General features: G+C 40.7%; 1 protein-coding gene across 3 annotated transcripts in view; it reads right to left on the minus strand.

The window, feature by feature from the left end:
• Positions 1–17,775, minus strand: part of RRAGD (Ras related GTP binding D) — a 44,141-nt gene that overhangs the window by 9,849 nt on the left and 16,517 nt on the right. For 2 of the 3 annotated variants that reach the window (XM_044290664.1, XM_044290666.1), the window contains exons 2-5: positions 17,307–17,602; positions 15,373–15,572; positions 10,390–10,504; positions 4,135–4,277 (exon numbers count right to left, since the gene is read on the minus strand). In XM_044290664.1, coding sequence (XP_044146599.1) covers positions 4,135–4,277; positions 10,390–10,504; positions 15,373–15,572; positions 17,307–17,602 — 754 coding nt within the window. The remainder of the gene's footprint in view (positions 1–4,134; positions 4,278–10,389; positions 10,505–15,372; positions 15,573–17,306; positions 17,603–17,775) is intronic. The other variant, XM_044290665.1, reaches the window with a different exon arrangement.

Here is a 17,775-nt window from a genome sequence, read left to right on the forward strand (position 1 = left end):
GCCTTTAGCAGAAGCCTGATCCGGCTTACCAATACCATGGCAAGCTGGGAGCCTGGGAAGGCGTCCCCTTGCCATGGTAACCATCGGACGCTGTCACAACAGAGCAGCAGCTGATGAGGGAGGGAACCCTCGTCCCTCTGTAATCCCGTCAAGTATCGGGTGGGATGGGAGAGGGAGGGAGCTCCCTCCTTGTTAATCCCTTCCATAGAGGGTTAAACAGCTGGAAGGGGTTAAACAGCTTATATACGCCATTTCAAGCAGAGTGTCAGCTGTATGTGCGGGAGCTCTTGACTCTCCCCGACAGATGATGTTAAGGAGAGAATGATCGGGTGAAGTGAATATTTTTGCCCCATCCTTTTGTTCTATCTGGAGATAAGCCACCACCAAAGCTGTCTGGCAGCCGCTTTCTCTTCTCTCCACATTAAATACACATACACTTTCAGATTAAACAAAATGTATATGTGTATGAAGAAGTCAAGAGAGGGCCAGGAGAGTGTCGGCCGAATGATCGTTCAGCAGACAACTGTTGAATGTGTATGGCAACCTTAAAGGGGTTGTCTGCTTTTGTTATACTGATGACCTATCCTCAGGGTAGGTCATCAGCAGCAGATCAGAGAGGGTCCTATTCACTTGAATAGGAAGGAGCTCTCCCATTGAAGTGAATGTGATGGCAAAGTTGTAATTACACCAGCTCACTGCTGCAATGTCGATGGCGAGTAAGCAAAGACAGAAGAGAACACAGTGCTCTATGAGCGCTGCGTTCTCTTCCAAAAGCTGATCAGCCTGAGGATAGGTCTTCAAAATAACAAAAGCGGACAACCTCTTTAAGTCATTCAGTGCCAAAAGCTCTAGGCTGCAGTATGAGCTTGGGCCCCTACATCATGTGAACATACTGCACATCCCAATGACAGAATAGCAGTACAAATTTTATTTTTTACAACAACCAGAATTTTACTTTTATTACTATTAATATAATTATAATTGTTCTTCTACACACTTGTTTTCCTGCATTACTGGTCACATTCCATCAAAATATTCGAAAAACCACACAAAAGGAGAGCACAATATTTATGTGCGGTAAAATTTATATATCCAGTCATAAGCCGATGCAAAAGGGAAAGGTACTGTATAGTATTGTTTGCAGTTGGAAAATACAGTCCTGATCAAAAGTTTAAGACCACTTGAAAAATGGCAAAAAATCATATTTAACATGGCTGGATCTTAACAAGGTTCGAAGTAGAACTTCAACATGCAACAAGAAGAAATGGGAGTGAGACAAAAAAAAATTTGAGCATTTAATTTAATTTCATTTAATGAAAACAACGAATAAACTGAAACAGGCTGTTTTTTAGCTGATCAAAAGTTTAGGACCACACTTCCAAAAATAACTAACCCCCCCCCCCCCCCCAAAAACAGAAATCCAACTTCCAAACATGAACTCAGTAATAAGTAGCTCCGCCGTTATTGTTTATCACTTAAAAAATTTGTTTCGGCATGCTTGATGCAAGTGTTTCCACGAGGTGAGTGGGAACATTTCTCCAAGTGGTGAAGACAGCCGCATGAAGGCCATCTACTGTCTGGAACTGTTGTCCATTTTTGTAAACTTCCTTTGCCATCCATCCCCAAAGGTTCTCAATTGGATTTAGATCAGGGGAACACGCAGGATGGGCCAAAAGAGTGATGTTATTTTCCTGGAAGAAGTCCCTTGTTCTGCGGGCATTGTGTACTATAGCGTTGTCCTGTTGAAAAACCCAGTAGTTACTACACAGACGAGGGCCCTCAGTCATGAGGAATGCTCTCTGCAACATCTGGACAAAGCCAGTGGCCGTTTGACGCCACTGCACTTCCTGAAGCTCCATTGTTCCACTGAAGGAATAAGTACCCCAGACATTATGGCGCCCCCTCCACTGTGGCACGTAGAAAACATCTCAGGTGGGATCTGCTTGTCATACCAATAATGTTGGAAACCATAAGGACCATCAAGGTTAAATTTTTTCTCATCAGAGAATAAAACTTTCTTCCACCTTTGAATGTCCCATGTTTGGTGCACTCTTGCAAAGTCCAAATGAGCAGTTCTGTGGCGTTCAAGGAGACGAGGTCTTTGAAGACGTTTTTAAAGCCCTTCAGTCTCAGATGCCGTCTGATGGTTATGGGGCTACAGTCAGCACCAGTAAGGGCCTCAATTTGGGTCTAGGATCGTCCAGTGCCTTGACGGACAGCCAATTGGATCCTCCGGCTCAGTGCTGATGACATTTTTTGGGGTCTTCCACTTGACTTTTTTGTTCCATAACCCTCAGGATCATTTAAGAAATTCCAAATGACTGTCTTACTGCGTCCCACCTCAGCAGCGATGGCGCGCTGTGAGAGACCCTGCTTATGCAGTTCAACAACCCGACCACGTTAAAAAAGGGAGAGTTTTTTTTGCCTTTGCCATCACAACGTGTGACTACCTGACAGAAAATGACAATGAATCCACATCTTTGCACAGATTTGGCCTTTTAAAGGCATGTGGTCCTAAAATTTGGATCAGCTGAAAAACAGCCTGTTTCAGTTTAATCGTTATTTTCAATTAATTGAATGCTCAAAAAATGTTTTGTCTCACTCTCATTTCTTCTTGTTGCATGTTGAAGCTCTACTTGGAACCTTGTTAAGATACAACAATGTAAAATATGATTTTTTGCCAATTTACAAGTGGTCTTAAACTTTTGATCAGGACTGTATTGTGAATGTTTCTAGTTGTATGAATTTCCACCACTAGGGGGGGCTTAGTTCAACGATAACTAGAAAAACAGATTAGATGAGACAAGGGAGTAGCAAATAGTAGAGGGACATGTATTTAATAAATTTATACAACCTGTCATGTTGAATATGCTGTCTAATCTTCAAGCAGCAAGTTATAGAGCAGGAGGAGCGGAGAAGATTCATATATAGTTTTGTTGGAAAAGATTTAGTATAATGTGTATGTTTTTTTAATTGAATTCCCTGCATATTCTGGACTTAGAAGTGTCTAAGTGTACACATACTCACGTAACTGTAAATCACTGACTGGACTCCTAAGCCCAGAATGAGCAGGAATTTCAATGAATAAATGACAAATTGTACTACAATACCATATATCAGTCAACTCTCAAAATCCAGCTTCATAACAAGCTGCCTGCTGATCAGACTGCATGTTCGATGTGACAATTTTTCCTATAGTAAAGATAGGGATAAGGACACCTGCCACATTTGCAGAATGCAGAAGCTGTTATACAATGCTGCAGCTCACAGACTGGTACTGAATTTCAAGATGTATGCTACTCATTGGCACAGACTGCCATTGACAACAGTGTCACATTGAATTCCATAGATGTCAATAGAAATCAAAATCAAATCAAAAGTTGTCACATATTTTTATTTATTTATTTATTTATTTATTATATATTTATTTATAATATATATATATATATATATATATATATTTATTTATTTATTTATGTATTTATTATACTCGCTTATATAGCGCTTATATCATGCTGTACCCTGTTGTCTTCCTGCCGGGAGATGTTTTGAAATTGGCACTCAGAAAAATTATACACTTAGATACATACTAGCAACAGTGGGCACTTGCTTGCAATGCATCACACAAACTGAAGAAATATGATTTAAAGGGGTTGTCTCACTTCAGCAAATAGCATTTATGATGTGGAGAAAGTTAATACAAACCACTTACTAATGTATTGTTATTATCCATATTGCTTCCTTTGCTGGCTTGATTTATTTTTTCATCACATTATACACTGCTCGTTTCCATGGTTACGACCACCCTGCAATCCATCAGTGGTGGCTATGCTTGCACACTATAGGAACAAGCGCTGGCCTCTCTGGTGGCCGGGACTATGGGATCGCACATAGGCTGGTGCTTTTTCCTATAGTGCGCATGCACGGCCACTGCTGATGGATTGCAGGGTGGTCGTAACCATGGAGATGAGCAGTGTATAATATGATGGAAAAATTAATCCAGCCAGAAAAGAAAACAATATGGACAATCACAGTACATTAGTAAGTGCCTTGTATTAAATTCCTCTACATAATAAATGCTATCTGCTGAAGTGAGACAACCCCTTTAAGTAAGTCAGAGCAGTAAGAACGTACCCATAGATACAAGAGATATCAATGACTACATCAATCATGTCACAGCACAATTCATATGTCTGCATATCCACAGGAGTACTGTCTGTTGCTATGTAGATTTTGCTCACTACATCAAACAGGAATGCTTTCTCAATTCCAGAATTCTGTAACAAAGAAATACATGTAGGAGTAATACAAAGAAGTATAGGCATCTTATACAGTACAGCTATTGTAAGCACAAGCGTAAATGCCAGCCTACAGTGTACTACAGGAGGTGATTATATGGTACAGCAGTGGAGTTGGAATGGCTACTATGGTTAATTGTGTATTTCTAGCACGCTGCCTAATTTACTGTATATTTTGCTGTAGATCTGTAGAAAAGCTTAGTCACAGTTAGGTTTCCTAATATACATAACAGTTTGGTATATTATAAAGCATGAACATAAGTGGTGGATCTGTTTTCTACCATCTGAAATATATGTACAATTTAAAAACACAGAAGACAAAGGCATGACTGGCAGACTTCACCCAATGTAAAAGTCTGTCTCCCTAGACAACAGAAGGTTTAAAGAGGTTTACATACAGTACAGACCAAAAGTTTGGACACACCTTCTCATTCAAAGAGTTTTCATTATTTTCATGACTATGAAAATTGTAGATTCACACTGAAGGCATCAAAACTATGAATTAACACATGTGGAATTATATCCATAACAAAAACGTGTGAAACAACTGAAAATATGTCATATTCTAGGTTCTTTAAAGTAGCCACCTTTTGCTTTGATTACTGCTTTGCACACTCTTGGCATTCTCTTGATGAGCTTCAAGAGGTAGTCACCTGAAATGGTTTTCACTTCACAGGTGTGCCCTGTCAGGTTTAATAAGTGGGATTTCTTGCCTTATAAATGGGGTTGGGACTATCAGTTGCGTTGTGGAGAAGTCAGGTGGATACACAGCTCTTACTGAATGGACTGTTAGAATTTGTATTATGGCAAGAAAAAAGCAGCTAAGTAAAGAAAAACGAGTGGCCATCATTACTTTAAGAAATGAAGGTCAGTCAGTCCGAAAAATTGGGAAAACTTTGAAAGTGTCCCCAAGTGCAGTCACAAAAACCATCAAGCGCTACAAAGAAACTGGCTCACATGCGGACCGCCCCAGGAAAGGAAGACCAAGAGTCACCTCTGCTGCGGAGGATAAGTTAATCTGAGTCACCAGCCTCAGAAATCGCAGGTTAACAGCAGCTCAGATTAGAGACCAGGTCAATGCCACACAGAGTTCTAGCAGCAGACACATCTCTAGAACAACTGTTAAGAGGAGACTGTGTGAATCAGGCCTTCATGGTAGAATATCTGCTAGGAAACCACTGCTAAGGACAGGCAACAAGCAGAAGAGACTTGTTTGGGCTAAAGAGCACAAGGAATGGACATTAGACCAGTGGAAATTGTGTCTTTGTGCGACGCAGAAAAGGTGAACGGATGGACTCTACATGCCTGGTTCCCACCGTGAAGCATGGAGGAGGAGGTGTGATAGTGTGGGGGTGCTTTGCTGGTGACACTGTTGGGGATTTATTCAAAATTGAAGGCATACTGAAACAGCATGGCTACCACAGCATCTTGCAGCGGCATGCTATTCCATCCGGTTTGCGTATAGTTGGACCATCATTTATTTTTCAACAGGACAATGACTCCAAACATACCTCCAGGCTGTGTAAGGGCTATTTGACCATGAAGGAGAGTGATGGGGTGCTGCGCCAGATGACTTGGCCTCCACAGTCACCGGACCTGAACCCAATCGAGATGGTTTGGGGTGAGCTGGACCGCAGAGTGAAGGCAAAAGGGCCAACAAGTGCTAAGCATCTCTGGGAACTCCTTCAAGACTGTTGGAAGACCATTTCAGGTGACTACCTCTTGAAGCTCATCAAGAGAATGCCAAGAGTGTGCAAAGCAGTAATCAAAGCAAAAGGTGGCTACTTTGAAGAACCTAGAATATGACATATTTTCAGTTGCTTCACACTTTTTTGTTATGTATATAATTCCACATGTGTTAATTCATAGTTTTGATGCCTTCAGTGTGAATCTACAATTTTCAGTCATGAAAATAAAGAAAACTCTTTGAATGAGAAGGTGTGTCCAAACTTTTGGTCTGTACTGTAGTTTAAAAAGAACCTGCAATGCCATCTGCAGGCACCATGTTATACAGTAGAAGGAACTGAGCAGACTGATATATACATAGTTTTGTGGAAAAAAAACTATGTATACATAATTTATACAATTATATCTCTGCTTTTTCTGAACTTAAGTCCACCCTTAATACAGCGATCCACGACTGATATCTGTCTCTGTATACACACTTACACAAAGAGTGCTATCAATCATTGATAACACCTCCCCTGTGTACAACTGTCAGTGACTGACAGCTATCTCTGTATACACTTACACAGAGAATGCCATCAATTACTGATAACACCTCCCCTGTGTGCAGCTATAAGTGACTGACAGCTAATTCTGTATACACACTTACACAGAGAATGCTATTGATCACTGATAACACCTCACCTGTGTATAGCTACCAGTGACTGACAGCTATCTATGTATTTACACTTATGTAAGGAAAGCTATCAATCACTGGTAACACCTTCTGTCACGAACGTTCCCGTGGCAGGTACCAGTAGATCAGAGAGACTGGCAACATGTGGGTTATATTTAACAAGTTTCTTGTGGATCTTATTTTATCTGTGTTCTGGTGAATGCCACACCCCTCGCTTCAGGTGTTGCTTGTTGGTAATTTACCTTCCCCATAAGTAGCCGCTTCTCACTCATGGAGGTGCGGTTTATAGATTTTCTTCCTGTCTTCTTACTAGCTGGTTGGTTGTACTCTGTGGTGCTTCTGGAGTTGCCAGTTTTCTACTTTAAGCTAAGTCTTGTCTTTTCTTATTGTATTGTGTTTGTATCTGGGCCTAAGACAGAGACTTCCATTCGTCCATCTGGGGAGGAATGGGTTGTCTCTGGTCCTAACCTTATTCTAGGGCCTTATAGGGAAATAAGGTCCTAGGTATCCTGCATATGAATATTCTTACCTTCAAGGTCTATCCATATTGATAGGTAGTTAGGGCCTGGATTAGGGTTGTTTAGGAGGTGACCTCTTCCTTCTCTAGTTTCCAAGCCCAGTTACTGTTCCCCTTCCCTCCTGTGTTCAGTGTGGAGTTTTCCCCCCACACTGACTGTGACACCTTCCTTGTGTACAGCTATCAGTGACTGACAGCTATCTAAATATACCCACATACACAGAGAATCTTATCAATAACTGATAACACCTCCCCCATGTACAACTATCAGTAACTGACAGTTATCTATGTATACACTCTTAGACAGAGAATGCTATCAATCACTGATAACACCTCACCCATGTACAATTTTTCAGTGACTGACAGTTATCTATGTATACAGACATACACAGAGAGTGCTATCAATCACTGATAACACCTCCCCCATGTACAGCTATCAATTACTGACAGCTATACCCACTTATACAGAGAATGCTGTCAGTCACTGATAGCACCTCCCTTGTGTACAGTTATCAGTGACTGACAACTACCCCTGTATACACACTTACACATAGAATGCTATAAATCACTGATAACACCTCACCGTGTACAGTTATCAGTGACTGACAGCTATCTATGTATACACACTTACACAGAGACTGCTATGAATCACTGATAACACAGCTTACAGGTAAGTCAGCAAGAACAGAGATTTAAAACTATAAATTGCATGTTTTAATGAATCTTTTCCCATAAAGCTATATGTTCATTTGCACAACATCTCCTGCTCTATAACAAAGAGTCTGCAGATTACATTGCATTTTATGGTGACAGGTCCTCTTTAAGTATAAGTGTTTATTTAAAGGAGAGAAGTTACACTCTTCATTTAAATTGATTAGTTCTGCATTATAGGTACCACCCACATTGACAACCTTAACAGCCACACCCCCCTCACACACCATTGGCGTCAGAGTGGCAGTCTTAAACCAGTCCATCTGTCCTAAAGGGGTGAAAGAATATTTGTGGATCATGCGTCACATCTGTTTACTATTAAAGAAGCACTCCATGTGTTTTTCTTTTACATATATTGCTAACTGACCACCAGTAATCTAGTAATCTATTTTTTTTAAAGGGGTTATCCAACGTCTCCAATAGCCCCCCCCCCCTTCCCAAGTGCTGGGCCTTACCTGTGAGGGGCTCGGCACATTGGGGGGCTGTCACATTGGGGGGCTTTTGGAGACATTGGATAACCCCTTTAAACTCAATTGCATCCATACATTTTGAACCTTTTTATTTTGGGAACGTGGTCATGTGATCTAAAGTCTGACCACCAGTCCAGAGCTTGCTCTAATATGTAAACAGAAGTGGTCAGTCTACCAACACTCTTTCTATGTGAACTACAGGATAACATCATCACCTATCAAATCCCTCTTGGCAGTTCTCAGGAGTCTCAACTCCCTCGGTCTCTGCAAGCTAGGCATGATGGGAAATGTAGAACTCATTAGGAGACCAAATCTGAGAAGGATAAGGAATCATGATGATGGCAGACAACTCACAAATTGCACAGATAAAACAGCTATACCCAAGGCATATACAAGAGCCTCTATTTTATTCTTTAATAATGGCCTATCCTGAACTATATAGGTAAAACTAAATCCTGGAGTGCTTCTTTAAAGTGGTTGGCCGATTTCTTAGGGCTCATGCAACAGGTCCACATTTTTTGCAGATTACACGTGGACCCATTTATTTATATGGGGCTGCAAAAAATGTGGACAAAAAAATGACATTATCATTTTAGAGCACAAGGTCAAAGCATGGGGTGGGGTATACATTCAGTTTTTTTTCCATTGGAAAAAAAAACACAAATAGATGCGAACAGCACACCGTGTGCTCTCCACATATGCACGCCTGATTCATGGCCCGGAAAAAAAAAAGATATCTATTTTCTATTGCTATTGTCTGTTTTGCGGACAAGGATAGGACATTTCTACTGAAGTGAAAAAGAAAATGGCAGAATGCATGCAGCAGGGATCCGTGTTTTGCAGATCGGCGATTTGCAGACTGCAAAACACGTATGGTCATGAGTATGAGGTCTTATTGTAAATGCATTAAAATATCTTGTACAAAGGATAAAAAAAATACACATTTCGGACACAGTAAAATGTGTTCTTATTCATGGCCTGATGTTTTTAATGTATTTACTATAAGGCCTCATGCACACGACCGTGCCGTTTTTTTGCGGTCCGCAAACCGCGGATCCGCAAAAAACAGAAGCCGTCCTTGTGCCTTCCGCAATCTGCGGAACGGAATGGACGGCCCATTGTAGGCATGCCTATTCTTGTCCGCAAAAAGGACAAGAATAGGACATGCTATATTTTATTTGCAGGGCCTCGGAACGGAGCAACGGATGAGGACAGTACACGGAGTGCTGTCCGCATCTTTTGCGGCCCCATTGAAGTGAATGTGTCCGCATCCGAGCCGCAAAAACTACGGCTCGGATGCGGACCATAACTACGGTCGTGTGCATGAGGCCTTAAGGAATTATTTTTTTAAGGAGTGCTGGAGAAATGACTTATTTTTACATTGGAGTTCCATGTCAGTGCCTGTCTCCGGTTAAGGAATTCTCCATGCACCCAGGTCTGGATGCAACAAGTTTTTGACAAGAGTGGTGAGCGAATCCTATTTTTCTGTTATTTTTCAATCAACATAGACTAGGAAAAGCCTGTTATAACCTTTTTGTTGGACTGGGATGACCCTTGCACATATATTGCTCGCCTCTGCTGGGTCCCTGCTCCTTAGTTGCCTCACTTGGTTCCCCAGCTGAAAAAATCTTCCTTGATGCCAATAACTGGCTGTATCCTCTTATGACATGATATGTAGGTCACGTGACACAGGGGGGTCAGGTCACCACGCCAGCCAGTCATTGGCTGCAGCGGCGTCAAAGCAGATATTTACAATGGGGGACCCGAGTAAGACAGCCGAGGCCGGAGAGCAAAGATGCTGCAACTGTGAATGGGTAGCAGTTATTTTTCCCTTTTGTATGTCTGACTAGGGGGGGGGGGGGGGTTTGGAAAAAAATAAATAAATCAAGGTGGCCAACTCCTTTAAGACCTGTAAACCTTATGAAATCTCAATGAAAAACCATATACTGTAGAACAAACCTTAAAACCTTTGTATGGCAATATAGTCAGTTATTTTATATTTTATTTGCTATGTATTTTACAGTTACTTACAGATATAAATATGTTCAGCAAGTTCTCTAAGGTTGGAAGTTGTGGAATTAGTTTTTGTACAACTTTGCTGAAAGCCTCGAAGATCGAATGGTCATATATACTTGTTAGATAAAAGCTGGGGGGAAAAATAAAAATAAATGTAGTTAAGCCTTTTTTTTTCATGGGTTGATAGTTTAGTTAGTCTTATAGCAGGAACTTGAAGAACATTTATCCCTCAACACAGTTTCAGTATCATTGTTAGTGTTCTTATTAATCTGCCCATTTAGGGTACTTTCGCAAACAGCAGATTTAGAAAATTTGTCCTATTGATCTGAATGGGGCTTGCAGAAATTCATGTGCTGCCTGCCAAAACATTCCCATTCAAATGAATGGAACAGATTTTTAGTTGCAGAATTTTTTTTGCAACAAAATCTGCCACATGTGAAGGCGTCCTTATAGTTAACAAGACGATTGATAGAGTAGTAGTACATTGTGACAACCGAATATTAATATCACTTTGATATGCTTTGAACTGAAACTTGAAAGCTGTAACTATAGCCTGTTTCATTTTGAACAGCTGCACATGTTCCTAGATGATGACATGCTAAGCTCCTTAGGAAATGTAAATTCCTTGCTGCCTCCCAGCCTACAATCTACAGTATGTTTTATAGACTACACATACAGACGTATTCTACAGCATATAGTCTTCTTGTAATGGTAGGCATGGTGAATTTAAATTCCTAGCCTGACCTGCATGATGAAGGGGTTGTCTCATAAAGAAAATTCCAGCTTCTCTCATGCATGGCAACCAGCAATTACTTAGGCAAACTGCTGCAGGGCATATGTAGCATTACACAGCTCCTATTAAAGGAATGACCATCTACTGTGTAATTTAATGAATACACCTGATTTATCAGAGAGGGAGCCGCTGGCTTTGGCACATAGAGAAAGGCCCTGAGTGGGAAACTAAAATCTATGCTCCATCAGTAAAAGAAGACAATACTGATAATATTGAATATTGCATAATAAATTCATTCCTTAAAGGGGTTGGCCACTTTCTGGCTACCGTTGACCAATATGTATGTAAGCCAACTATACACACTTACTAGCATAGCCTTTGTTGATATTCTGAGTCATTTGCTATATTTCATAATCCATGTCTCCTTGTTGGGCAAATCATCCGTGCTATCTGCATAGAACTCCAGTCCATAAGATGGCCACTGATGGAGGGCCGTGTGACCAGACACATCACTCAGCACCACTTTCTGGCTACCGTTGACCAATATGTATGTAAGCCAACTATACACACTTACTAACATAGCCTTTGTTGATATTCTGAGTCATTTATTATATTTCATTATCCATGTCTCCTTGTTGGGCAAATCATCCGTGCTATCTGCATAGAACTCCAGTCCATAAGATGGCCACTGATGGAGGGCCGTGTGATCAGACACATCACTCGGCCTCCTCCATTCAAACACACTGCACCTGCACTAAACCCCCAAAAGGATGCAGTGATATGATATGCCTGGTCACATGACCTTCCTTCAGCAGTCATGTTATGGACAGTACCTCTGGGTGGACAACTTGGCCAATGATGGGGCATACCTTGTGAAATAAAGAAAATGGCACAGAATATTAAAGGCTATATTAGTAAGTGCCATATAATCATGTTACAAACACATTGATCAACAGAAGCCATAAAGTGGCCAACTGCTAAACACAGAAAATGCACAAAAAGACGCACTATTCCTTCCTTTATTTTCTTCTTTCCTAAAATCCTCATATTACTATTAAAACTGAGAAAAGTATAAAAAAAATCTTCTCTCTGTGGCCCAGCAGCTATGTCCCCTTCTTCTCCTCACTGTCCTGTGTATGGATGAAAGACAACTGGATGGAGCAGGAGTTACTGTCTGCAGTAGGACAGAAAGATTGTTAAAGTGTACCTAACCTTTCAACAAACTTTGCATTAATCCAAATGTACACGTGAGGAATAAATAATACTATTTTTTTGGCATTATATCATTTGTATCTGGCATTTTTTTAATCAGTTTTCTCCTATGCATGCTTAATATCTAGCTTGCAGTTCTCCCAGGTCTGGTGGTTAGCGACTAGTAGCCATCCTCTATACACAGAAAGTAGAGAAGAATCTGCTTCCTAAGCTTCCCCTATTCAGAAGCAGCCCCAGAATCATATAGGATATTACAAAGTAGTGACCTGTTTGGTTGTAAATAAAGCACCTGGGCTAGGATCTAATTTCCTGTTCACATGTCCCTCTTCCTTCTCCAAAGATTCATATGGGTTGATATAATATGATCCTTCACTGAGCAGCAGCTGTCCAAGACAGATGCCTCATGATTTTTAAAGAAAATGTCATTTTAGAAAAGAGAAGAAATAGCTGATAACTTTAGAACAAGGCATTTTTCTCTGAACAAATATATAGTTTCTTATGGTAGATTTGTAGTGCCCTGGAGGAAGGGTACTTTGATGTCTGGAAATTTGTAGATATTTGCTCCTATTGCTGCCATGGAAATCCATCACGTCCTACTTTTGAAGGGTTAAAGAGGACCTTTCACCAGAATTACATTTCTAAAGTAACTATACAAGCATGTAGAGCGGCGCCCAGGGACCCCCCCCCCCCCCCCTGCACTTACTGTTATACCTGGGAGCCGCTCCGTTCTCCCGTAATTGCCTCCGGTATCTTTACAGTTAGGCTCCACCCAGGGGAACCTGCCGTCAGCTTATTCTCCCATGCTGTAGCGCTGGCCAATCACAGCGCTCAGCTCATAGCCTGAGATAGAAAAAAGCCATTCAGGCTATGAGCTGAGCGCTGTGATTGGCCAGCGCTGCAGCATGGGAGAAGGAGGCGCCGGCAGGTTCCCCTAGGTGGAGCCTAACTGTAAAGATACCGGAGGCAATTGAGGGAGAACGGAGCGGCGCCCAGGTATAACAGTAAGTGCAGGGGGGTCCCTGGGCGCCACTCTACATGCCTGTATAGTTACTTTAGAAGTTTAATTCTGGTGAAAGGTCCTCTTTAACTTATACTATGATTTGTGCTGTTGTTTACACTGTTATACGGTTATATATTGTTGAATTGCATTTTATATGTTTATTTTAATATATCCTATTCGCTTGGATTGTATTTGCACTGCGCTGTGGGAACGGTTAATGCAGTGCCAGGGGATACTGGGAGGCTTTCCAGCCTTTGCACCAAGAAGCTAGTAATTTTCCACAGTTACTATGAGGGACTATGCAGAGCTGAAACTTAGAAGGAAAAAAAACTGATATAGTGACCTTTTGACTGTCTTGCTTAGCTCTGTCAAACAGTTGTTTATGTTTAGAAACTGCTAAGTCATTCCCATTGACTTGTATTGAGGCACAATACAAGTCAATAGCCATGTATCTCAAGTGCCCCTCTTTTGAAGGTACAGTGCCTCTTTTTAACCCAAGTCCCTCTGTCCCTCTTTACTCCTTAAATGTCCCTCTTTTCGACCTATGAAATAAATGCACATTAATAAATGTAATAAATTGCTCCTTACTAAACTATCTGTATGGTTTCTACCAGTATATTAGACCTCATCTTTATCATCTGGCGCAATGTAAACATTAAAGTATCTATAATCCAATGATATATCTGCTAATATTTAAAGGGATATTGAAGTACAAGAAAAAAAACTGTCCCATGGGCCACAAATGCTGTTAAAATATAAAAGAACATACAGTGGGGAAAATAAGTATTTGATACACTGGCGATATTGCAAATTTTCCCACCTACAAAGAATGGAGAGGTTTACAAAGCATTGGTGCGGCCTCATCTGGAATATGCAGTCCAGTTCTGGGCACCAGTCCATAGAAAGGATGCTCTGCAGCTGGCAAAAGTACAGAGGAGAGCGACTAAACTGATAAGGGGCATGGAGGGTCTTATAGTTATTATACTATAGTTAGTCTTAAGTAGAGACATCTAAGGGGGGACATGATTAACCTATACAAATATATCAATGGGCCATACAAAAAATACGGTGAAAAACTGTTCCATGTCAAATGCCCTCAAAAGACAAGGGGGCACTGCCTCCAACCGGAGAAGAAAAAGTTCTGTCTCCAGAAGCGTCAAAGCTTCTTTACAGTAAGAACTGTGAATCTGCAGAGTAGACTTCCTCAGGACGTGGTCACAGCAGGAACAGTGGACAGTTTTAAAAAGGGTTTAGATGAATTCTTAAAAGTAAATGACATTAATGCTTATGAAAATGTGTAGAAATCTGAGTCTCACTTCCTTCTGGGATTCTCGTCCTCACCTATCCCTTGGTTGAACTTGGTAGACTTATGTCTTTTTTCAACCGTATTAACTATGTAACTATGGAATTTTTATGTTAGGTACACTTCAACTGTGAGAGACATAACCTAAAAAATAATTCAGAAAATCCCATTGTATGATTTTTAAATAATTAATTAGCATTTTATTGCATGTAATTAATCACCTAGCCACCAGGAAGAGTTCTGGCTCTCACACACCTGTTAGTTTTTATTTAAAAAGCCCTTTTACTCTGCACTCATTAGCTCTATTAATTGCACCTGTTTTAACTCTTCACCTTTATAAAAGACACCTGTCCACACACTCAATCACACTCCAACCTCTCCACCATGGCCAAGACAAAAGAGCTGTCTAATAACACCAGGAACAAAATTGTAGACCTGTACAAGGCTGGCATGGGCTACAGGATAATAGGCAAGCAGCTAGGTGAGAAGACAACTGTTGGAAGAATTATTAGAAAATGGAAGAAACACAAGATTGTCAATATTCCTCGGTCTGGGGCTTCATGCTCGCCTCATGGGGTAAGGATGATTCTGAGAAATGTCAGGAATCAGCCCAGAACTACACGGGAGGACCTGGTCAATGATTACCTGAACTAACAGCATCATAAGGATCTATGTTGTTGTTAGTCTGGTTGATCTGTGTAGAAATGTACCTTTTATTACACTTGTGTGAAAGTTGCCTAAATGGCTTACCTGAGGTGTATTTTCTCAAGTACAGCATCAGTAAGATCATCGTTTGCTCTCTGATGTATATCCCTTTGAGTTTCTATTTTGTGATCATCTGACAGGCCATCTACTTTGTGGATAAAAACTTCAAAGTTAATGTCAGGATTTACTTTGTATGCGCTGGTCACAGTAAGATGTAATCTAGCAAGAGCTTCCATGTAATCATCCTGGAAAAAAAAAAAAAAAAAAGCTTTTTAAAACATAATGCTCTCTTCGATTTGGTATAATAGGATCATTTTAGGGTATTATATATACTTTATTCATTTCTGTATGAATATAGTAGGTAGTACTCTTTTAGTCAGAATCAAAAGATAACTAGCAAGATTTCGCGTTCTGACAGTCTATGATGCCATGGTGGGCTGTAGGAAGGTGCTGGGCATGCTGAGATCACACAAACTGTAAGTTTCTGACCTGACTCCTGTGGGGAGTCTGGTCAGTTACATACTGGTTTGTAGGGTATTGTTTTCAGATTTTATACGTCATATTTTGTAAACATTTATTATTTTTGGAGGGGTATTGATTTTTTTAAAATAAAAATAATTTTTGTTTCTGGAGACAGATCCTTTTCAGGGAGACCAGATCGCACAAGGTGAGCTGTATCCGAGTATAGATGGCGAGAATAGCATGAGGGAGAGATAAATCACACAGGCTGTGCAAGAGTCTACAGAGACGAGAGAACCTTTGGCAGACTATGCGGGTGGTGGAGGAATCATATACTTCTCAGCATCAACTTTAGCACAAGGGAGACCTTCATGAGCTGGGGAGTTTCTTTAATAATCTATCAAGTTTTTTATATGAACATAGGCTGGTTGAGGTACTGTTCATTGAATATATGTATATAGTGCAGTAAGTCTACTGTGTTATGTGTCACTTGTGCAGGGGCTGGGAGACCAGGGGCCCACCTTGCTCAGGGGCCCACTGGGGGATTCACCTGTACCCTTGTGAGCCAGTCCAAATCTGTGTACGCCAGTCTTTCTGAAAATGTTGCAAACAGTGTGTTTTTAAGGATGCCGTTTAGTTTGGAGCACAGCATCTCTGCCTTTCAAAAGTCATATCCTTTTTTATTTTTCAGTCAACATAGCCATGTAAGCGATTGTTCTTTGTGGACAAGCTGCATTTTTAATGGCACCATTTTGGGGTACATATAATATATGAAATAGTTTTTGTTTTGGGGGGGGGGGGTAAAAAAAAAACCCTGTAAGGCTACTTTCACACTTGCGTTGCTTGATTCCGGCAGGCAGTTCCGTTGCCTGAACTGACTGCCTGATCAGGCAAACTGTATGCAAACGGATGTCATTTTTTCTGACTGATCAGGCATTTTTCTGACTGATCAGGATCCTGATCAGTCAGAAAAATGCCTGATCAGTCAGAAAAATGCATTGCAATACCGGATCCGTTTTTCCGGTGTCATCAGGCAAAACGGATCCGTTTTTTTTTTTTTTTTCATTTTTAAAGGTCTGCGCATGCGCAGACCGGAAGGACGGATCCGGCATTCCGGTATTTTGAATGCCGGATCCGGCACTAATACATTCCTATGGAAAAAAATGCCGGATCCGGCGTTCAGGCATTTCTTCAGTTTTTTTCGCCGGAGATAAAACCGTAGCATGCTACGGTTTTCTCTTTTGCCTGATCAGTCAAAACGACTGAACTGAAGACATCCTGATGCAAACTGAACGGATTACTCTCCATTCAGAATGCATGGGGATATGCCTGATCAGTTATTTTCCGGTATAGAGCCCCTGTGACGGAACTCTATGCCGGAAAAGAAAAACGCAAGTGTGAAAGTACCCTAATTTCACCACATTTTTTAAACTTTATTTACAGTATTTACTTAGTTTTGTGGGTTGTTATTATGTCAATACAACATTTCTATGGTTTCTTACTTTTGTGATAGTGCTCACCTGTGAGTCAATGACGAATATCAGTGCTCCTGTTCCTCTAAATATCATCTCATAGTCAAATGTTGGATCAAAAAAGTCAATCTGGCCCGGAAAATCCCAAATTTGAAAGTTTACGAAGGAACTGTTGGAGACATCTTCCCGGCAAATTTTGTTCGTACTTTCCAGAAAAAGAGTTTCATTTGGGGACATCTTATGAAATACTACTTTTTGGATGGAGGATTTCCCACTTCTTCGTAATCCCATTAAAAGTATTCTTGGCTTCACCTCTGTGCTGAAAGGATCAGTGAAATCTAAAACTTAAGGAAAACAAAATGACTAAGGATCAGTATAATGAATACATGAGTTAGAATAGCAATATGCAGAATTCCAAAGCCTCCTACACACAGAGTTTTCAAAAATTAAGAGTTTCTGTAAACTGCATCCTGTAGGAAGAAAGACACATCTGATGCAATTTCTAGAAGTCCACTGA

Source organism: Bufo gargarizans, chromosome 4 (genome assembly GCF_014858855.1).
Source record: "Bufo gargarizans isolate SCDJY-AF-19 chromosome 4, ASM1485885v1, whole genome shotgun sequence".
Lineage (NCBI taxonomy): Eukaryota > Metazoa > Chordata > Amphibia > Anura > Bufonidae > Bufo > Bufo gargarizans.